Source organism: Chelonoidis abingdonii, chromosome 19 (assembly GCF_003597395.2).
Source record: "Chelonoidis abingdonii isolate Lonesome George chromosome 19, CheloAbing_2.0, whole genome shotgun sequence".
Taxonomy (NCBI): Eukaryota; Metazoa; Chordata; order Testudines; family Testudinidae; genus Chelonoidis; species Chelonoidis abingdonii.
Genome location: NC_133787.1, coordinates 40,653,973 through 40,676,955, shown reverse-complemented (window position 1 = coordinate 40,676,955; position 22,983 = coordinate 40,653,973). Strand labels below are relative to the sequence as shown.

The window sequence follows — 22,983 nt, the reverse complement described above, 5'->3', positions numbered from 1 at the left end:
ACTCCATCAATCCTGCATTCATGCTCTTCGATCTTTCAGGAGCGGGTCTGCAATTCCCAACTAGCATCCAAACCGAACTCTGTAAATGCAGCTTCCAGAAGACACCCCAAACTGGCCTGCACGAGAGTGGACCTTGGAGCACAATTCTGGTCTCTTCTCAAGCTGACTGTACCCATTTACACTGCCCTGCTTCAGTTCTCTGGCCATCCCTCCCTTCTCAGCATCAGACTTCAGGCTCAAGCCTGAACAAACCAGTTTCAGGCAGGAGGAGTCGAAACCTGCTCCTTGAGGATGGCCAGCTAACTCCCCCCACGCTGGCTACAAAGAGCTAAGCCTTGCGCTTCAGGGTGGGATGTGGTCTAATTAAACAACAGAGGAGCTGACCGAGAGAAGCCCTTGGCACCTGCCCAGAGCACACCAAGATGCAGAATTTGGCTGGATTATCAAAGACTCCACAAAAAAAGCTTCAAAATCTCAACAGCTTCATTAAGCAGGAAATCTGAACCAAATCCCGTTCGTGTGAGAACCTGTGCCACCAAAAGCTCAGATAGCTCTGCCAAATCAGTGAATGACTGTGCAGGGGACATGCTCTGCATGGAATGCGTAAATTATCCTTTATCCCTGGTCAGAAAGAGGAACTTGCCAAAGCTACTAAAAGTGGACAACAGAATGCAGTATTGTTAGGGAAAAACAGAACGTCCAAAGTTACCACACCGATCAGGGAATTGCTCCACATTGCTAACAGATGCCTAGCCAGTCCAGCTCTTCTCTACAATGCATTCTGCACCACGTTATAGTAGTGCAAGGTTTTTTCCCTTGCACATGCTCCCTCTAGAAGAATATTGCACCACTGCCCTAGAGTAATTTCATTACAGATTACAAGACAAGGAGGAAGGGCAAGCTGGCTCCAGTGGTGCCAAAAGTGAATGGTGTCGAGAAGAATGATGTTATAACATGCTCCCTGCAAAGACTCAGATGTGTGGATTCAGACTTCATTTTTGGGCAATTTGAAGCTTCAAAACTGTCTGAGGCAGAATCTCCATAGCAGGCATAGCCTCCTTGCTCCCTCCGCTCCCAGGCAAACTGCACTCAAAGAGCAAAAGGCTAATGGCTGGTTGATTGACATCTGTTGTTTTAGCCCTACTGGAGTGAAATAACAGAGACCCACCGTGAATTGTTCCAAGAAGAAAGGGGAGCAACCAGTCCCTCCTCGTTCAGACTATCACCACTACTAAGGGCAGTGAAGAATTTTCAGACCTGGGGAAACTCCTCTGCATTCAAAACAAGGGCTCTTCATATGAAGTTCGACTGCACAATACCTCCACCTAGGAGTAATGTCCTTAGAAGGGTGGAGGGACCAGACAGCTCATCCCCAGTTACTGGCAGCACAAGGAAGCAGGAAAGAGAATATAAACCAGCACAATGAACGTGACCAAGGGGTCAGCTGCCATCCCATCCTGGATCTCATCTGTAGCCACGCCCGCTGAAGGACGACGCTATCCAAGTTTCCAAAGCTTTCGACCCTTCACCACCAGCCTAGGATCTGCTGTTCACAGCTGCCAGGATTCAGTCATCTTGGGGGATTTTCTAGCCAAGTTGGCACAGCTCCAAAGGCTTCTCCAGTATCAGCAGTAGGAGGGAGAAAGGGGAGCCATTTGTACATTTCCCCCAGCCAGATCACCTCCCCCCAGAAGACAGGACTAAGGAGTACAGCTGAGAACGAGCACTTTCACAGCAGGCTAACGGACTCACCACTAGCCTTGCTACACTAAGGACATTTTGGAAAGATTCCTCGGTATTGCTGTCAGTCCAGAAGAACCAGCACTAGCAAATCAGTTAGACTTGCTCCCAGCAGGCATGGATGACACAGGGTTGAAAATGTACCAGCAGCAGCTGGGCTGTCTACATTAGGGCTTCCAACATCAGTAACTCCAGGGAAGGGAGAAGCAATGCAAGGGAAAAAATTTTTCACAAGCTTCCTCTAATACAGACAAGGCCAGTCCCCTGCCAAACACGTAGGAGGAAAAGCCCTATGAACAAGGGTGGATTAAAACAGATTTTTTTTAAAAAATGTATATATTTAAATTGGGTTTTTCTTTGTAAAATAAACCTATTTAAAATATTAAATTTGAAATTATGACAACCTAAGTTAAGGCCTCAACTTATTATAATCTTTTAAATAAAAAAAAGAAATCAAGCAGTACATTTGCTATTGAAGTTTTAAAGGAAGTCAAGCCACTGAACAAGGGGAAGTCACTGGCTAAGCACCTGGACCAGGACTTGAAAGCGCTAAGCCAGCTTTCTGATAGCAGTAGTCACTTCTTTAGGAAGTGGAGGGGTCAGGACAGTTTTTTTTCCTCTTCCAATCTATGAATACAAATGAGGTTCAGGAGGATAAGATCTAGTTTAAAATTTTAAAAAACACGGTGACCAGAAACAAATCAGCTCAATTCACTATCTACAGATACTACTTCCTCATCTGTTAGTTTTAAATGCAAAACTTGTTTCGTATAAGTATTCTTATCATCAACACAATACGAAGTTGTGGTCAACACTGGTGGAGCCCTTCACTTTACAGCCTCACGCTGTTCCATTCACCAAAGCAGTAGCTTGGGTTATTACAGTCTTGTGTGATGTTCTCCAAAGATCCTGCCCAAATCCTCCAGCAGAGACAGTGAAGGGATGACCCAAAACTTAGACTGGAAGTAGTCAGAGATCTTTCTGAAGCTGGGAGAAGCAGTTTGGTGGGGTTTTTGCCACTTAGACCTTTGCAAGGCCTTTCAGGGATAACCCACTAAGTGCCAACCATTTAACATTAAATATGTTAAATTACAACATAGGTGAAGCCTGCCTCTCATAACAGAGGCATAGCATGCATCCACCTAAGTAGGCACTGATCTGGTCTCCACAGGACAGACACACTTAGACCTGAATTAAGTTAGAAAATGTTGCCCTGCATCTAAGTACCCAAAATTAGGCACCCTACTAAAATGGTCCAATTTTCCATGCATGGCCCACTCCCACTGAAATGGGAGCTGTTGGTGCTGAGTACCGATAAGTGACCCACTGTCAGCAGGGGCCCTACTGTGGCTTTAGGCACCCAGTGCAAGAGCACTGGCCACAGCTACTTAGGGCAGGGCTGTTTTGTCCTAGTCCCCTCTTGGGGACAGGGCCAAACACATTGTTTTCTTTCTATAGCCCCGTCAGTTGTAACAAACTCTTGTGGTCAGAAGAGCCACACTGAGACCACCAGCCCTTCACATGGCAACTCCTCTGAAGCTGGCATTAGCAGGGGCCACAAGAGGTGACCCCTGAAGTGGTTCCTGTTTAAAAGCTACATTGTGAAAGACTTCATTGAGGGCCTAATCCTGTGCTCACTGAAGTCAGCAGCAAAACTCCTACTGAGACTTCAACAGATGCAGGATCAGGTCCTAACACGACAAGTTTACCTGTGTAGCTCTGCACATGCTCTCCCCAGCCCTTCAGAGAGGCTCTCCCTGCATTAACCATTGACCTCAGGGGCTCTGGAAAGGCACAGATGTTTCTGAGGTCAAGAACACTCCTGATGCAAGTAAGCATGGCAGAATTCATTTTTTTCCGAACTGTTGACGTTCATATTTAAGCATTTTTATATCTATTTAAATTTTCACAGCAGTGGGAAATTAATGACAGTACATGTTGAGATTCAAAAAATGAAAGCCTCATAACTTAATGCATATTATCAAGCTCACATGTCAAAATCCTCAAAGTAAATATCCTTAAATCAAACTTTTATGTTTTCAAGCAGCATTTTTCTTACTTTGCCTATCTCTATATTTCAGTAATTGATTGGAATAGTCTTTGCTGATTTGTGTATTCGTGATGAAATTGACATTCACCGTTAAAAATCTAATCCTCCTATGCCCACCTAAAAGGCAAAGAAATAGTGAAAACATCTCAGCATTCACATTTTAAATGTCCTAGCTCTGGGGCAGCTGGTGATAGGCATGTTTTCAGGTAGAGAATCGGAGGAATCCAGATCCTGAAAACAGTCAGTTGACAGTGAATCCTAGTTACACATCTTTGAAGAAGGGGAACAAAGCTGAAGGCAATAACTAATGAACTACAAGTCAGCAGAGAGTAGAAAAGAAAAAAGTGAACTAGCTACAGCCCCTATGAACTCAAACGGACTACAGCTCGGAGAAAATATCTGAAAAGCCCTCAAAGTCTTAGTCCTCTCCACATCAAATATTTGCAACCCAATTCATGAAAGCACCATTAAAACCCAAACAATATGCCATCCTGCTCCAATAAAACACACCCACAATAGACAATGTGCACTGCTAACATAAAACAGGACATGCAGGCATTCAGAGCCTGTGAGGCGGAACGATTTGTTTTGTTTAGAAATTGAGGGTTTCAGTAATGAAGGTAGCTTTCCCATAGTCTCAAGCACAAGGGAGCATTTGCCCACTACATTTTTGGGGATGCCGCCTCTTTACATCTCTCCTGAATACAAACAGGATAGAAATTGGTATTACAGCAAAACCTGCACGCCTTGTTCAGCCCCATTCAACAGAGAATTGTGCTAACCATCTTGTTTCTGATCATTATTTTCCCCAAACAGAGCTACTGACAAAGGCTCGCCAGCTTACATTAGTGGCACCAGCTCCCACACTCCTTGAGTTTGTGTCAAGAGAAGTGAAAATTGTGTGGCTATTTTCATCTGACTTTTGTCTGGGTCTGATCCAAATGGGCACCTGCAATTAACCCAATCATGTCAGATAAGAACGTAACCAACAACAGCAAGGCGAGTGCAACACTCCGTGCTGAGACAGGACACAGAACGCAAAGACAATGAGTTGTGATGACAAACCAGCAGAGGGGCTGGGAGATAAATAGTAGAGGGATTACACAGGGGCTGTGCAGTCATTTGATTCCACTAGCTGGGATTCTTAACTACTTACACATTAGCCAGACTGTCTGATCCTCTGATTTAAGCTTCTGACATTTTGCTGGAACAGTGTAACAATCGATACAGAATGATCCAATACCAGGCTCTCCTGTAATTTATGCTTAGAAGTGTTACACATGAGGTTTTAAATTCGTTTTTGCCTCTCTCAGCCCCCCATCCCCTGAGGATAGTAGCATGTTCTCAGAGGGCAAGAACAGGCTTTGGTATCATGCTCTCTGCTAAGGGAGTATCCGGATGGGACTGCTTAAGGCAGCAGAGCTGCCCGGCATGGAGGAGAAGCGGCAGTATTAAGATGCTAGGAAAGGCATGGGCAAACTTTTTGGCCTGAGGGCCATATCTGGGTATGGAAATTGTATGATGGACCATGAATGCTCACGAAATTGGGGGCTGGGGTGTGGGAAGGGGTGAGGGCTCCGGCTGGGGGTGCAGGCTCTGGGGTACAGGAGGCAGCTCTGGGCTGGGACTGAGAGGCTCAGAGGGCAGGACAGGGATCAGGGCTGGGGCGTGGGAAGGGGTCAGGGGTGCAGACTCTGGGTAGCGCTTACCTCAAGCAGCTCCCGGAAGCAGCAGCAGCATGTCCCCCCTTCGGCTCCTATGCGGAGGTGCAGCCAGGCAGCACTCTGCGCTGCCCTGTCCGCAGGCGCCACCCCTGCAGCTCCCATTGGCTGCAGTTGCCAGCCAATGAGAGCTGCAGGAGCCGCACAGAGCCATGGCACGCACAGAACAGGGTAAGCCCCTGACTCTCCTCCCCAGCAGCAGCTCAAAGGCCTTATTAAAACATCTGGCCCTGGGGCTGCATCCAGCCCTTCATAGTTTGCCCACCCCTCTGCTAGGGCTTTTCAGTTCCCACTTTCCCTTGCCTGCCTGTGCAGGTGCAGGAGTCAGCTTTATAGCAGTAATGCCAGCCCTTTGCTCTGGACATGTCAGGAGAACATGCCACAGCTTCAGTTCCTTTGAAGAGCAGTTTATTTTTTATGCTCATTAAAAGGAAGCAATCCCAAACTGGCAAAGCTGATTAATAGAACAGATTATTTCACCTCTTTGGTCTAAGTCCATTTGCCAAGTTTCAGTCTCACTCAGTGATCAAGTTTCAAATGTTTCAAAAATGGGGTTTTGTAACAGGAACTCCAGCAGACAAGGAGACCTACTGGCAATGCTCTGTGCAATGAGTTTTGTAGTAGCCAAAGCCAACTCTTGAGAGGAATGAAGAATCCTCCTACTCAGAACCCCTGCCCCTCTGAGCACCACTGACAAGGACATTAGCCTTCACGTGTCCTGGCTTAGCACCGCAGTGCATTTATTTATTTCTCACTCACCTTCCCCAGTGCCCAGGTGGTCTCTAACCTTGGGAAGAGTTTGCCTCAGCATCACTCACACTGCCCCACCCATCCTTCCAGCTCAAACCCTTGGTCATCGCTCCCTCCTCTGCTCTGGCCTCTCTCCTTCCCCTGCCCCATTCCATTCCACGTGTTGCTGTTAGTCCTGCCTACGATGACCAACCACACCTTCTCCCACTTCTGTCACCCTCAGAAGTCTGAGCTTCTCCCGCTTCCCAAGGCCATACCCACCTCCAGCCATCACATGCACAGTGCAGCAGGTTGTCAGGAGGCTCCATCAGCCGCAGGGGCCAGGAAGGGGTTCAGACACCAGGCCAGGCCAGGGGCTCAGAGCGAGCTCTGACACTGCTGAATTCAGTACCAGCAGGTGCTGCTCTACCCCTCAACAGCAAAGGGGACATTAAAGCAAGGCCCTTCCAGCCTCTCTCTGGACACAAGGGGAGTTCTTAAACAGGCCACAGAGCCTTTGCAGACTATTCCAGTCTCGGTTCTGATGGCAAGGTATGGGCAGACTTCTGCTGAAGGAGCATCCCTCTGCATTACCACTCACTGGATTCCCAGGCTCTAACACATCACTCCAAGGTGGCATGAGACAAAGCCAGGCTCTCATGGTGCTAGATCAGAATTTAGCATTCGGTCACAGCCCTCCAAAGCTGCCTTCCGAAAGGTAACATTTTCAACTGACCAGGAAGAAGAAAGTCTGTCACTAGAGGGTTAATGCTGCATTGTAGCATCTCCTTACACAGCCAATGAAGTACCAGGGGCTGCACCAGGAGAAAAAGCAGCATTAATGCAGCCAGCTCCACCTGTGGATTAGGTCTCTGCCTGTGACAGGTGCATAGACATGGTTAGCCATGCCCACCTCCTCGGGACCCATGCTTTGTATCCAGAGGCTGTTAAGCTGTTAGAGCAGTGGGTTTGAGTGTTAGCATGGCAAAGAGCAAAGGAGCCAAAGCCATGCAGAAAAGTTTCATCTGGTTATATGAGCTTCAAGCCAATAACCCCTCCCCTTCGGCTCTGTGCTCCCATCAGATCGGTTCCACTGAGCAGCACGGACAGACGGAGATCCATGCTTTGAGGAGAAGCTTGCCCTTGCTGAGGGCAGCAAACTAGAGTTAATATTAGTCTCCTGCAGACAGTCAGAGCACTTATCCCAGGATTACATAGCTCCATACACCTTAATCTTCCCCTCCCTGCTGTAGATGGGCGAGCCCTGTGAGGTGGAGCACTAATCCAGAACTCTGCAAAGGGGCCTGCTACACAGCTGGCCACCAGATGTGGATGTTGGTGTCTTTGTTCTACGTTGCTTTCCAATACAGCCAGGCAGTTAAATACCACCAAAGCATAACCCACATGGCGGAACACAGGTGGGTCATTTATACCTCGCCCTAACTTTCAAGGAAGGGCTAAAGGCTTGACTCTTTGGGAAGGAAAAATCTGTGAGTTGCTAAGCCTTCAATGATTTGAGTGAGTGAAACTAACCTGATCAGATAATCCCAAAGGCGGCTATGAACATGGCAGCAAAGCATGTGCACAGCCAGAACCTCATCACGTCTGACTCTGCCAAATGCAGCTCCAGATGGGGGAGCCTCATTCAGGATTGGCCAGGTGCAGCTGACTTAGAACTCAAAGAAAACATTTTAAACATTTTGACAAATGCTGAGATTCTAAAAAGGTCTAGAATTGAATTTGGTAACTGAAAACCCATGTCAGTGAAGGGCTGGCCTCAGCAACTGGCACAACATCCCCTCTGCACGTGGAAACCTGGTGCTTCCATTACTGCAGCTCTCCTCCCAGCTAAAAGTGAGCCAAAGAGGACCAATAAAAGGCAGTGTAACACGACCAGTTCTTGGAGGGAAGGAGAAGAGTCAGAGCTTGTCATCATCACTTTCAAGAGTTGCATAATGTATTTTAAGAGGGGCCGGAGATGATGCAAGATGCCCAGCAAGGAATCACAGCTTGAAAGGTCCATCCCGCTCAGGATGGGCCAGAATGCCTTGTTTGTGCCCTGCCTATGTCTGCTAACACTGCTGCTGTCAGGATCACATCTGGGCCTCAACTGTAAGCCACACTCAGTGAAAGATTCTAAGCCTGCAAGTTAACGTGGTGTTTGAGGAAGGATGCGTTACAGCATTTCACAGCTTAGGGTACGTCTACACTACAGGATTATTCCAATTTTATATAAACCGGTTTTGTAAAACAGATTGTATAAAATTGAGTGCACGCAGCCACACAAAGCACAATGATTCAGTGGTGTGCGTCCATGTACTGAGGCTAGCTTCGATTTCTGGAGCGCTGCACTGCGGGTAGCTATCCCGTAGCTCTTCCATAGTTCCCGCAGTCGCCCCCGCCCATTGGAATTCTGGGTTGAGATCCCAATGCATGATGGTGCAAAAACAGTGTCGCAGGTGATTCTGGGTAAATGTTATCACTCATTCCTTCCTCCGCGAAAGCAACGGCAGACAATCATTTCGCACTCTTTTTCCTTAGATTGCACTGGCAGACGTCATAGCATGGCAATCATGGAGCCCGTTTTGCCTTTTGTCACTATCACCGTATGTGTACTGGATGCTGCTGACAGAGGCCAGTACTGCAGCGCTACACAGCAGCATTCATTTTGCCGTTTGCAAAGGTAGCAGAAGACACCAGTTACCCCAGTCATTCTGTAACCAATCTGCTGTGCCATTGTAAATCTGGCGATGAGAATGACGGTTTATCAGTTTGTTCTGTACGTCTGCTGCTGTCATGGGTGCTCCTGCTGAACCTTCGCTGAGGTTGGCCGGCAGACGCATAAAAGACAAAAATGAGAATGACTCCCCCCCCCGGGGTCATTCCCTCCTTTATGTTGTATCTAAAAATAGAGTCAGTCCTGCCTGAATATGGGGTAAGTGTACTAGAGAACCAGTGTATCGAGAACCAGAGAGCACAGCCACTCCGTGTCAGATCCCACAGAAATGATGAGCTGCAATAGCCATTTTAAGGGGTGCTTCCTGCAACACCCTCCCGTTGCTCCTTTCTCCTCAACCTTTAGGGGCTACTGGGGGGCAGTGTCCCCCCATTTGTGTGATGAAGTAATAAAAGTGCAGGAATAAGAAACACTGACTTTTTAGTGAGAATAAAATGAGGGGGAGGCAGCCTCCAGCTGCTATGAATAGTCCAGGCAGGACATTAAACAGTGGGCATGGGGAGAGGAAGCCAGCATCCCGCTGCTATGATAGTCCAGGCAGTACAGAATCTTTTCTTTAGACATGAAGGGGGGGGGGGCTGATGGAACTCAGCCCCCAGTTGCTATGATGAGGACAGTTACCAGCCGTTCTGTACCATCTACCGGGAATGACCGAGAGTCATTCCTATTTTTTACCTAGCTCCCCCGGCCGACCTCACTGAGGCCAGCCAGGAGCACTCACGGGATGATGAGGACAGCTATCAGTCCTATTTGTACCGTACCGTTTCTGCCACTGGGAGGGAGGAGAGGAGAGGATGCTGCTATTCATTGCCGCAGCACCGTGTCTACCCAGCAGCATGCAGTAGACATTAGAGTGACATATAAAATAAGTCAAGAAACGATTTTTTTTTTCCCCTTTTCTTTCAGGGGGGCGGGGGGAGGGTAAATTGATGACATATACCTGAAACACCCCAGACAATGTGTTTGACCCTACAGGCATTGGGAGCTCAGCCAAGAATGCAAATGTCTTTTTGGAGACTGCTGGGGACTGTGGGATAGCTGGATCCTCAGTACCCCTCCCTCCCTCCATGAGCATGTCATTGATTCTTTGGCTTTCCGTTATCGCTTGTCACACAGCACTGTGCTGTAAGACTCTGTATCATAGCCTGGAGATTTTTTCAAATGCTTTTGGTTCATTTCGATCTTCTGATAACGGAGCTGTGATAAGAACAATTGATTTCTCCCCAATACAGTGCATCAGAGTATCTGCCATACGGTCCATGCTGGAGCTCTTTTCGGATTTGGGACTGCATCACCACCCGTGCTTATCAGAGCTCCATGCTGGGCAAACAGGAAATGAAATTCAAAAGTTTGCGGGGCTTTTCCTGTCTACCTGGCCAGTGCATCCGAGTTCGGACTGCTGTCCAGAGCAGTCACAATGGTGCACTGTGGGATACCGCCCGGAGGCCAATACCGTCGATTTGCGGCCACACTAACCCTAATCCGATATGGCAATACCAATTTCAGCGCTACTCCTCTCGTCAGGGAGGAGTACAGAAACCGGTTTAAAGAGCCCTTTATATCGATAAAGGGCTTCGTTCTGTGGACAGGTGCAGCGTTAAATCAGTTTAATGCTGCTAAAATTGGTTTAAACACGTAGTGTAGACCAGGCCTTAAATTCACAGAAAAGGAAAAAGCCAACACAGACCTTTGAGAGAGGGACTGCTGCTCTGCAACAGCTGGAGCCCGCAATCCCAGCAGGGACAAAACTGGGAGCTTGGTTATCATTCAAGTGTGCAATCTATCGAAGTCAAGGAATTGGCTACGATGTAGCACCCTGTTTTCCTGACGTTAATATGTGTTTCACTGGGACAGGAAAACAGCCCCAAATTAGTGGTTCCTTCTTGCCTTACAAATTCATGAATCTATGAACTGCATGGATAGAAATACAGAAAGGAGCCACCAAAAGTGAACACAGAACTTCTAAATGGAAGAGGAAAAATATACAAACAAACAAACAAACATGAAAAAGCTGCCTACACAGCGAGCAAGTGAGCTTCTGCGTAAGAGACTAAGGTTGGCCTCTGCACTATGAATACAGTCACGATGAAACAATCGTAGCAAAGTCGAAGGCAAGAAGTTTGTCTGCACAACAAGGGCCATGCTGTAACAGTATTAAACACTTATGTTCTACTTCTGCTAGGCCACTAAACTGAGACACAGTAAGAACAGGCTTTTTCCTAGCCACATAGCCAAGAATATACCATGGAGTAATGTGGTTTGGCCTCAGCAGCTTTTCCACATGCTCATTTTTGCAGCATAAATGAAGGAAGATTTGCCAAGGCCAGTTGGATTTTTAACCCCTTTTAAAAAAAGGCAGAATCAAGCATTGTGATATATCTTGTGTTGGAGGGAACTCTCAGGTTTTCAGGGAGAACTTTGCACAATGTCACTTTTCTAACTGGGGTGCGGGGACGCAGGCAGCGGCGTAATACCAGGTGCTCCATTGATAGGCTTTGGAAAGGGAATTAACCAAAGGGATAAAGAGTAAAGAAAAGCAGGAGACCAGTGACCAAGATCCCCCCAGTGACTAAATACCACTCCATATGAGCTACTCTGAACCAACCATAACCGGACGTGGTGCGAGACTAGTTAAACATCTACCTAACGAACCCATTGAACTCTCTGCTGCATGCCTCAAGCCATAAAGCCCCCCCAGTCAGGCACTAGCCCCAGCTATTGGTCTGTATGAACAAAGCTCTTCAAAAGGTGAAAATCCATAGGACAACTACCCAAGAAGTCTCGTGTTTTGAACTGTTCCCAGAGTGGGAATACATGGGACTACTCAAACACTGGAGGTCATAGCCTACAGGAACTACAGGGCACTGGCTGCATGGTAGATGGCAAAGGTGACTAAACAGGAATGTATTAACAAGAACCCAAACGGAGGAGACAAGAATGCTGGAGACATTTCGAGAAGACTGATCTTCCCCCACACAAGTGCATTCTTCTGCAGACAAGATGTGCTTCTCTCCCCTGATATGTTGGCTGGACATCTGGACAAAAGATTCTGGACTCATTTCAGTGATATGAACAGATGGCATATGCGCTCTCTAACTACAAGAGAGAAATCATTTTGCCACATACGTGCCCCTTCCTCCTCCTACTTCTGAGGCCAGTCAACCCACTGCTCCCTGGGAATATCAGGCCTGATGCCTGCATCTGCTCATAAAAAATTAGAGCGCCATCTGGTTCAGCAAGGGTCAGCCCAGTAGTCTGACACCAACAGAGGAAACATCATCAGAGAGGAAGGGTGGGGTGAGCTGGTGATGGTCACAGAAAGACAAGTGTTCAGGGGGAGGGATAGCTCAGTGGTTGGAGCACTGGCCTGCTAAACCCAGGGTTGTGAATTCAATCCTTGAGGGGGGCCACTTAGGGAATGGGGGTAAAAAAAGACTGTCTGGGGATTTGCCCTGCTTTGAGCAGGGGTTGGACTAGATGATCTCCTGAGGTCCCTTCCAATCCTAATAATCTATGATTGCCAGCAGCAATCAATGCATGTTTAAGTCCAGCACTAACCGGGAAGTGCTGGTGAGCAGCAGACCCCCAGAGCAGGTCCAGAAGGCTTACTGACATACTAATATAAAGCTGCAAAAGCCACAGGCTGGTCTATGCAGCTGTTGGCCCTCTCACTATTGCAGCAGAGCAGATGGCTGCACTTTCAGGAGAGTGGTCTGAAGCAGCCTTGGCCATGCACTCCTTTAGTGCAATGCTTGGAAGGCACCAAAGCCACCACCTGCTAAACTCCAGGACACAGGCATTCAGTAGTGATTCTGCTGGGAGCAATAATGACTGGTAGCCCAATGAATTATTCCTCCCTCCTACACTGCACACACTAAAAACACCTGTACTTCGAGAGAGAAACTCCCTCTCTGCCTTCAAGTGAACAAGGTAAAAGCAAGGCAAACCCTGCTTCAGAGGATTTCATGCCCTTCTCTCATTTATTCCTCTTCCCCAGCCCCACTATCGTCTCTAATTCCAATCTATGGCCAGGTCTACACAACGCGCAAAAATCGATTTTAGATACGCAATTTCAGCTACGAGAATAGCGTAGCTGAAATCGATTATCTAAAATCGATCTACTCAACCATCTTCACCACGCGGGATCGATGTGCGCGGCTCGCCATGTCGATTCCAGAACTCCGTTGGGGTTGGTGGAGTTCCGGAATCGATGTAAGCGCGCTCAGGGATCGATCTATCGCGTCTAGATGAGACGCGATATATCGATCCCCGAGCAATCGATTGTAACGCGCTGATACGGCGCGTCGTACAGACGTGGCCTATTGTGAGAACTGCCTTGTGTCAATTAGTCTGACCCCAACAAGCTGCAGCTGCCATTTTAAAGGTGCATTGTGGTGAGCATGGCTAGCCAGCTCTGCACCAGAAATGCAGTCATACCTGTGAAAGTAAAAATAATTGAAGTCAGGCCCTGACCTTGGCCATTGTAATGGTTTCGGATCATTTGGGAAAGGGAAGAAACTCCCAACAGTTTACTTATCTTGAATCAAAGTATATCTGGGGTGTCTGCTGTTGTAGCCTAGCACCACGGGACCCAATCCCCAACTGCAGCCTCTGGGTGCTACCACAATACAAGGAACACACATACTAATCATCCAGTTTTCCTTAAGCACCTTGTTCCTGAGCTAGTGCATTTTCGCACACAACCCTGCCAGGCCTGGTCCAGAAAGTAGAGCATTTACTCAAAAGGAACAAGCTAGTGCAGTGACAAAGACTCACACTCACTAGTGACATTAAACAGAAGAGTCAGTACAAGTACAGCCCTCAGAACTTCCACAGACTCCAGGCTCTTTAAAGCTTGTGGGAAGAGAGAGCAGGAAAGTGGGAAGGTGCCATGGTATGCACACTGCAACAGGATATTGACCTCTCCAAAGTTAAGGCATCCACAGGTGCAGTCTGAACTTCTCAACTCCTTCAGAAGAGTCTGATCCACAAACCCCACCTTACAACAAGTACCCTGATCCTGTAAACCATTAACTGTTTGAGTAAGGGGTTCTCAAGCTCTGGCCCCTTGCTGGGAAAGGGACAAAGGAAACACTGGAGACTGGGGTTGCTGTAGAGAAAGATATATAGTCTGGGGACATTCTAACTGTGCATTTCTGTCCTGGCAAGTGTTTGGGCTTCCTTAAATTGAACCTTAACTCTTGGGTTTCTGCTGCTTGTTTGGTGTATGGCTACAGCTCTCCTATAGGGTTCACCACTTGTAAGTTACCAAGATGTTCTACCAACCTCAACTCCAGTTTAAAGTTCATTGCCTGGGAATTAAGATAAAGTTTAACAAATGAGGAAGTGGTCATGTGTGTTTTGAAACCCAGGTTAGCTCTATCCCCTGATGCAATGGAAGTTGCCTTAGGGCTGAGACTTTCTCCACCAAGTGTACTAGGATCTTAACCCCTCCCCCTACTTGTTCCTTCCCTCTCTCACAGACCTTGATGAGGACCCCTAACTCCACCTGTCACTGCCAGGGGTTGATTCATCTCCAGCTATTTAAATGGCCCTTGGTACAAGCAGAAAGGATATTCTGCCCATGCCAGATGTTGGGGAGTGGGCTGTAAAAGCTGCTGTTGAGCCAGATCTACCTTGGTTAGTTACTTCATTCCAATTACTGAGTCCTGAATTAAATGCTTAAAAACAGGCTCTCCTCGCCCCTCAAGCTGAAATGCTACCATCACCCCGTGAGTCAGTTATCTCTCAATGGCTGCTTGGGGAGCAGATTTTCACAGGTCTCCTTGATACTGGTAGGCAGTGACATTGTAAAACCAGTGACATTGTACTACAGCTTAATGGTGACGCCTAGAACATAGAATGTTACAAATATTCAGACACTAAGTTTATTGTTAACCAGCTTAAGAAGAATTAGGCCTCTGCAGACTCACTTGCCAAATCGCGGCAATAACTGCAGTGTTTCAGCACTGGCTACAAGCCAATAACGCATCTGCTGGCAAACTACATGAGTGGGCACACCCTCTAACAGCTAGTTAACAAGGTGGCACACAAGCACAAAGACAGCAACAGTTAGCACCAAAGGGAACAAGGAAGATTTTGGTAAGGTGATTAGAACATAACTTTAAATACACTGATGAAGATACTGAGCCTCAGCAGACAGGAGATCTGGGGGTGGGGAGGAGGGGCATCATCAGGGCAGTTTCTTTTAAGCAGTTAGCCGACCAAGCTCTCTAAAGCAGTATCAACTGCAGAACCCTGCAGGGAAGACCGTGCAGCATATTACTCTTTGGGCAACATGGCTAGGGCGCCTTGGCACATGGCTTTGCCAGTCAGGAAACGTATCCAGGAGACAAAGTGTAGAGAACTCTCAGTGCCACTTTTCAGTACTGCCACAGCCTGCAAGGAGGAGTCTCTGAACTTCACCCCTGGTACTTTTAGATTCCTTAGAACACTTGTCATGCTTAGTTGATTACATACCCTCAGTGGTCAAAGCTGCAGAAGCCAATACAAAAATGGGAGGAGTTTGCTAGTGTATCTTCAATACATCAACAAGGCTAACCTTCATGGGGACTAGAATGACACTACATGGCTCTTCCTGCTCCAGAGCCTCAAGACACTAGCATGCCAAGCTCCTGAACGATGTCCTCTATTCACAGTTCAAGGTAGCCAAAAAAGTCAGAAACAACACTAGACAATAGCTGGAACAACAAAGAGGAACCAGGGCCTTGATTCACATTCTGCTTTCAATCCAGAGCACTACATGTGCGCCCATCTTCCATCCTCTTCCCATGCCTGCAGAACCATCAGGAACCAGGCCTCAGAGCAAGCACAGCATCCATTTCACCTCCATCAGTAGCCAGCATTGCTCAGCGCTGCATTAACCACAGGAGTAATGGTCACAGAGGAGACCCCACCCCTCTGCTGTTAACACTCCATTACAGGGAAGATAGGTCTACCCACAATCTGCTGGGAAGGGGAGAAGAAAGACTTGGGCTATGTCTTCACTGCAGAAAAATGCAGTGCTCTTAACTTGGGTTAAAACAGCAGTGGAGACATGGCAACATAGCTTGATAGAAGCCTACAGGCAGCCCCCATGATTGCATTTGAGCTGCTAACCTGAGTTAAAGACAAAAATCTCTAACATTCTGGGTCCAACATGGTTAGAACTACATTGCATACAACCTGAGTCAGACGGAGAACTGCTGTGCCTTCACTGCTATTTAACCCAAGTCAAGATCAAGAACACACCTTTTTTTGCAGTGAAGGACAGGCTCTTAAGGCTTCTCTTCAGGCCAGTGTTAGCTCAAGTTAGCCCAGCTCACACCACACACAACTCTGCAGCTCCACAGGATGAGAGCAGCTGGGTTAGCAGCACAGCGTTTGGATGAGCTGCAGAGTAGCTGACTCCTGCCCCTGCACTACTGGTTGAGCATCAGCAGTGCCCTGTTGATGGCACAGCCAACCGGAGGCTAAAGCTCCATTAGAGCTTTGTGGGTGTGCAAAGGAGCCTGGCTAGGAGCACTTGCATTATACCATGAGCCAATGCCTTGGTGAAGACCAGCCCTTGTTCCCCTAGCATCCCTCATGGCCACAGCTGACTAGAGACATGGGGTTGCCAACATGTCTTAGAAAAGCTGCAGCTTGTTCCTCACTATCTTCTCCATAGAAAACCTTCATCCCTGGGGCTGCCAGCAAAGCAGCGAGATTTGGGCAGGGAAAGCTGTGGAACATGCAGAATTTTATCTAGATTGCGTTTGTCTTGTGGCTCTCTTTCCTCTTTGTGAGCCACACAGGCTGAATTTTAACCTGCCCCATTCCCTGGAAGCTCTGCTCTTAAGACCCAGGAGCCTGCTTTAGAACTAATACGAGGAAGAGCTTCCCATCCCCCAGCTCAGAAAACCTTCTGATCAAATAGTGCACTAGAACACATTCACATACAACCTCCCTTTAGAGGGAGTTCTGGGAGGCAAACACTCAGCATGGGTCCATCCCCCAGAAATCTAAACAACTCCTATAGCTAACCAGCAAAGGAGGGGCAAGCAATGTGCTACACATGAGCCCAATCCCTGCAAGCATTGCACTGGCTACCACTCCCACGCGTGAGAAGCAGCTGAGCAACCAGCATGTTTGCTGTGCACCTCTAATTGATGCCTTCTTGCCTCTGGATGCATCTTACAGCAGCTACTAGCTCAGGCTTTAACAAAGCAGTTGGACAGCACTTTATTTTCCTGGTACAATGGCACTTCTATGATATGCCAATACAAGGTGCTTGGTCCATCCAAGATTAGAGTCTTGTTCCCAAATACTGCTACTGCACAGATTCTATCAGGTCTCTAATCATCATATTATAGGGGCCTTTCTATAGAAGGCCACTTTGGCAGGGCTCAGTACAGACGAGCATGATGAGCCTATTGACTGGACCAGTTACCCAGTCCTCACACTAACTGCCCTTTGCCCACATCTCATGAGACCTCCACATAAGAGAAGCTGGAACATAAGAAAGGCCAGACTGGGTCAGACCAATGGTCCAGCTAGCGCAATATCCTGTCTGACAATGCCCAGTTCCAGACGCTTCAGAGGGAATGAACAGAACTGGGCAATTTCAAGTTACCCATCCTGTCATCCAGTCCCAGCTTCTAGCAGTTAGACATTTGGGGACACTCGGAGCATGGGGTTGCTGCCCTGACCATCTTGGCTATCCTCCAGGAACTTATCTAATTCCTTTTTGGCCTTCATGACTTCCCCTGGCAATGAGTTCGACAGCTTGACTGTGTGTTGTGTGAAGAAGTACTTCCTTGTGTTTGTTTTAAACCTGCCGTCTCATTGGGTGACCCCTGGTTTTTGTTTCATGCATATACAAAGTGCTCACTCGAGCTATGTACCAATGGGTCACTAGATAATGTACACCTGATGAACTAATAGATTTACAATCCCCACTAGAAAGCAAGAAGCATCTTGTAATGCATTCCAGATTGTAAAGTGAGCAAATCTGTCTTTTGAATTCTGGCATCTCAGAGCTGTCTCTCTTATGACTGAGGTGAAACGTACAGTACAAACTTCTAAAAATGTACAGTTACTTGTTCTTCTGTACAAGATAAAAGAAACCTTACAATATGAGACAAGGAGTGAAAGGGGAACAGATGGAGGAGAAGAAATATTAAGTCTGGCACACAAGACCTGAATGGAAATTCTCTCTGCTTCTTAGCTAATAGAGACCAGCCTGCAATCCCATCAGCTGACATGTAATGCCACAGACAGTGTAAGTGACAAGTCCAGTTTTTCTTAAAAGCAATAACTGTGATTGGAGCTAGTGAAGTGACATGAAATCTTTTCCTAGCCAGTGCAGAGCAACGCTGACTTTCTCTCCAGAGGTCCCAAAGGCTCAAATTATCAGATTACAGCTGAGCTGGGGTAAATCAGCACCCTTTGGTAGCTCTAGTCTTCATGCTGGGGTTCACAACAATTGTGCACCAGCCTGAGCCCCTCATGTTATAACTCTAGCAACCTGGTAGCAGCACTACCAAGTCCCTTCGAAATGCAGAAGGGGCTTCAGGGATATGGGTAATGGGTTGCATACCCTTTTTACTCTAGGTCACCAATTCTAATGCAGTCCAGGCTGAACATGGCCTCAGTAGACCCCACATAACAACTGTTTGGTGCTGTATGTGAAAAGGTGTGTTCTCAAGCCAGTTCCACAGCCCAAAAATCAACCTAAAAACTGACATTTGTGGGCAGCCATAGCAAAAACAAACAGAAATGCCAAGATGGGAAATGTGCTGAACTGCACTTTGCTACTGAAGGAGGCACCAACACTGCCAATGTCCAGAATGGACCCAACTACAACCTATGGGCAGTTCTTACACATCTCTGTACCCGACAGGAATCAGTGCATTATGCTCAGCATTTCCAGCCTGGTACTGTAATGTATTACAACACTGACTTTTGAATGTAATCCCATTGTATGCAGCAATTCTATCTTGGCAGTCCCAAAGCACTGACCATCCACCTAGAATTACTCATTCAAGCTCTTGGATTATTTTATATTTCTTGCCCGAGCGTGTCAAACAATGGTAGTGCTAGAGTCATGTTTGCTTTGCACGGCAGAACATTATGCAGTCTCTGGTCATGTTGATCACTTTTACACCAATTACTTCCACCAGGACTGAATTCTTATCACCAGTCACTAGCTGTGACAGAAAGGCCCAGAAAGTGCTGGAAATCTCCCAGCAAAGTCTCATGAGATTTCTAGCCCAATTTGCAAACTGAGGACTCAGGACTCTACCGCATGTCAGCAACTTTCAGGCTTTACATTTTAAAGGGTTAATGTAATCGTTAGCAGGTACCTCTGAATCAGCCACATGAGCACAGGGAGGATTTAGAAAGCTGTACTAGAATTAGAACAACTAGCCTCTAAGTACTTCAGGATTTACTCCAACAACCTCAGCCCTGCTGCAAGACAGCAGATTCCAGAGGCAGCAGCTACACTGCAAACCCACCCTGGTTCTGGCAGCCATCTGTCAGAATACAGGAACATAAGAATGGCCAAACTGGGCCAAAAGTCCATCTAGCCCAGAGTCCTGCCTTCCAACAGTGGCCAATGCCAGGTGCTTCAGAGAGAATGAGAAGAATAGAGCAATTTCAAGTGATCCATCCCATCATTCACTCCCAGTTTCAGGCAGTTGGAAGTTTAGGGACACCCAAAGCACAGGTTTGAATCTCTGACCATCTTGGCTAATAGCCACTGATGGACTTTAAAAGGAAGCTTGACTGGCAGCTTCAGGCATCAGTTCTCACTAGAATCATAAATGTCACTGAGAAAGGGCAGCCCAGGGAAGGCAGTAGAAGAGCAGATTCACTCCCTCTAGCTCTTCAGAGTTCTGCAGCTACCCAAACAGCTCAACGCATGAACTGTAGGTCTTAAAATGGAATTACCTCTCCAGAAATCAAGGTTTCTCTGTCTGCTTTCCTGATGCATCTTGCAAGCTAAGATTCATTTTTCTGTTCAGTTTAGAAGAGAAACCACTCAGTTTCCCCTACTTGCTACCACAGATTACTAACGACAGAGTCACTCCCTAGACCAGCAGATAATTTATGCTCTCAACTCCTTTTAATCACAAAGTTGTGTAATAAATAAAAAGGCAAGACTCTAAAAATACCAACAACATCTGCATACCACAACATGCAGACTTCAAGGAAACAGCTTCCCAAAGGAATAGCAAACCTGGACCATGTTTTACCTCCAGCAAGAATCAAATCCTTTCACAATATTAAACTATGTGTAAATTGAATTCTGCCTGCCTGCTATAGCAGTGCACTGGATGGCTAGGACAATGAAATAAAATACACTCCGATAATTACAACCCTTCTGAACGTAGCTTTATGGTTTTCTTACTGCTATAATCTTCCAGACAATGCAGTCACCCTCATCACCAACAGTGGGTCAGCTTGCTGCATATTTCAGCTTTCCACAGGTAAATTCCTCTTTTAAGACCCTCTGGATCTGTCTCCAATCACAAGCACCTCTCCCGTCACCTTCTTTGCACCAGCATGTAGAGGCTTTGCCTCAGAAAACAGGTTTGCTAGACCCTTCATAAAACAAGGCTCTTAACAAACAAGCAGTCTATCCAAGCCAGGATGTTCAGGGCAGAGGAAATAATGCTGCAAAGCCATTCCAGCTTCTTCCAGACCAGTTCTCAAACTTTTGCATTGGTAACCCCTTTCACACATAGCAAGCCTCTCTCTGCGACCCCCTCCCCTTATAAATTAAAAACATTTTTTATATTTAACTCTTATAAATGATGGAGAAGGAGGGTGGAGGCTGACAGCTCATGACCATGTAATAACCTGGGTCATGAACCCCAGTTTCAGAACCTGTCCCAGATCATCCCATCCAACCTGCAGTCCCAAGTTGTGAGCCTCAGAGCTCAATGTTCTTTGCAGAATGCCACCCCCACACAAGGAATCAGCAGTTTGATTCCAGTAACTACAGAACATATTCAAATCCACCACCTAATATTGCAGTTTCCTTTCCTTCATAAATGTTTTAGGCCACCAATGACTTTCTATTAGGGAGAAGACTTATTCCCACAAAACCAACACATAAGCACGGGCTCTAGTTAAGGGAGGACTGTTTTGAATAGCTGACAGCATGTGCCTCCAACTCCATGCAAACAGAAAACTTTGGCCAGTTGCTTTGCAGCCGTTAGTCTGTTCTGGTGACCTTGGAGCACATCACTCACAAACCTTACTGCTCAAGCACCCAGGGACAGTACAGCCGCATTCTCAGTTACAGGCCCTCAGCTATAAGGGACTTCCAACCACAAATACTATCTTGCGGGTTCAATTGCAGATGCTGCCCCACTCAGCAATTTCAGAATAGCAGCAGCATCTCTACTGGAAGCAAAGCCACAACAACAGACTTGAGTATTAGAATTGCACTGAAGCTTTCACCACGGGCTGGGGCTTAGCAGTGAGCAGATGTTGCTGCTAGCATGTGAGCCATGCAGTGAACAATTCCCCTAAGAAAGGAAAGGAGGAGCTGGATTACACCTTCACGTGCAGTTTGTGGCTCCCCGGCTACTTTTCATGAATTCCCCTCAAACAACAGACAACTCAGGCAGGGACTTGCAGCCACTGCTAGTTTGAGCACTGGCCTGCTAAACCCAGGGTTGAGAGTTCAGTATTTGGTCCTGCTAGTGAAGGCAGGGGGCTGGACTCAATGAGCCTTCGGGGTCCCTTCCAGCTGTATGAGATAGGTATATCTTCCAACCCCAAGAATGCAAGCACACTTCAATATAGCAGATCCACTACAAGGGCTGGGGTGAGGACTTGTCCCCTCTAACACTGGGTTACTCAGAGATGACAGACTGTGAAACAGGAGCTTTCACTCTAGCAGCCCTACAGACAGCATCTCCAAAGAGGACTCAAAGGCCATTCCCACTGCTCTGCTTCTGTATGGGGCAAATGCTACAGAGCAGGAGCTTTGAAATGCAAATAAAGGAAAACTGCACGCGCTAGAGCTGTTCAGTTTAGGACCACACACGAAGTCAGCGGGAGGCGCTCGTTTTCAGGCATTAACAGGCCATCTCTCCTGTCTACAGAGCTGCACCTGTGAACAGAGCTCCCCTGCCCAGGGACGGGGTATGAATGAGCACAGTTGCAGGAAAGCAAGATTCTGCTGGACCATGACAAAGTAACCAAGTATCTAGCTCAGATGTAAACACCGGGCTGCTGTTCCTCCTACACACATACTCCCGCCCTGCAAGATCCCACCACTTTGGGGATCATTCTGTACCATGACCCAGAAAGGTTCTTCATTTCACCTCCAGCGTTTGCCTCTAAACCACACACGGACAACCCTCCATGCCACCTTAAGCCCTAGGGCTTCAGAGCCCAGACACACACTAACAGCGATACCATCTGTCTTATAGCAGCGCCTGGAGAGGCCAAACCAGGCGGGGGCCAAGCGTGCGAGGCGCTGTACAGACACATAGGCCCATGCAAGCCGCAGACCGGCTTCAGGGACTTGACCAGGGGAGCCCAGTCTCGTCCGGTGCCTCCCCGGCAAGGCTAGCCTAGCTCCGGGCAGGGCCAAGCCTGCTCCGGGGACCTAGGCCCGCTGCACTGGGCGGCCGGCCCCTGGGAGCCTGAGCTCGTCCCGGAGCCCGGGGGGGGGGGCGGGTCACACACACACATCTGGGGGGAAACCTCCGCCCGCCCCGCCGCCCCCGGTACCTTCCAGCAGCACCTCGCGGCCGGCCCGTTTCAGCGCCTGCACGGCCTGGTCGTGGGTGGCATCGCGCAGGTCGGTGCCGTTCACCGAGAGGATGGCGTCCCCGAGCCGCAGGGCGCCGCAGCGCTCGGCCGCCAGCCCCGGGAAGATGCGGGAGATGAGCACGGGCATGCGGTTCTCGCGCCCGCCCTTGATGCTGATGCCCAGCCCGCCCGCCTCGGCCTTCACCACCCGCACCCGCCGCACGCCCGGCGGCGCCGGCTCGGCCGGG

General features: G+C 47.9%; 1 protein-coding gene across 3 annotated transcripts in view; it reads right to left on the bottom strand.

Moving 5' to 3' along the window:
* SNTB2 (syntrophin beta 2) overlaps positions 1–22,898 on the bottom strand; it is a 57,365-nt gene extending 34,467 nt beyond the window's left edge. For 2 of the 3 annotated variants that reach the window (XM_032771392.2, XM_032771396.2), the window contains exon 1: positions 22,715–22,893. In XM_032771392.2, coding sequence (XP_032627283.1) covers positions 22,715–22,883 — 169 coding nt within the window. In that variant the 5' untranslated portion in view covers positions 22,884–22,893. Of the gene's footprint in view, positions 1–22,714 lie in introns of all 3 variants that reach the window. The other variant, XM_032771393.2, reaches the window with a different exon arrangement.
* Positions 22,899–22,983: the final 85 nt, after the last annotated feature.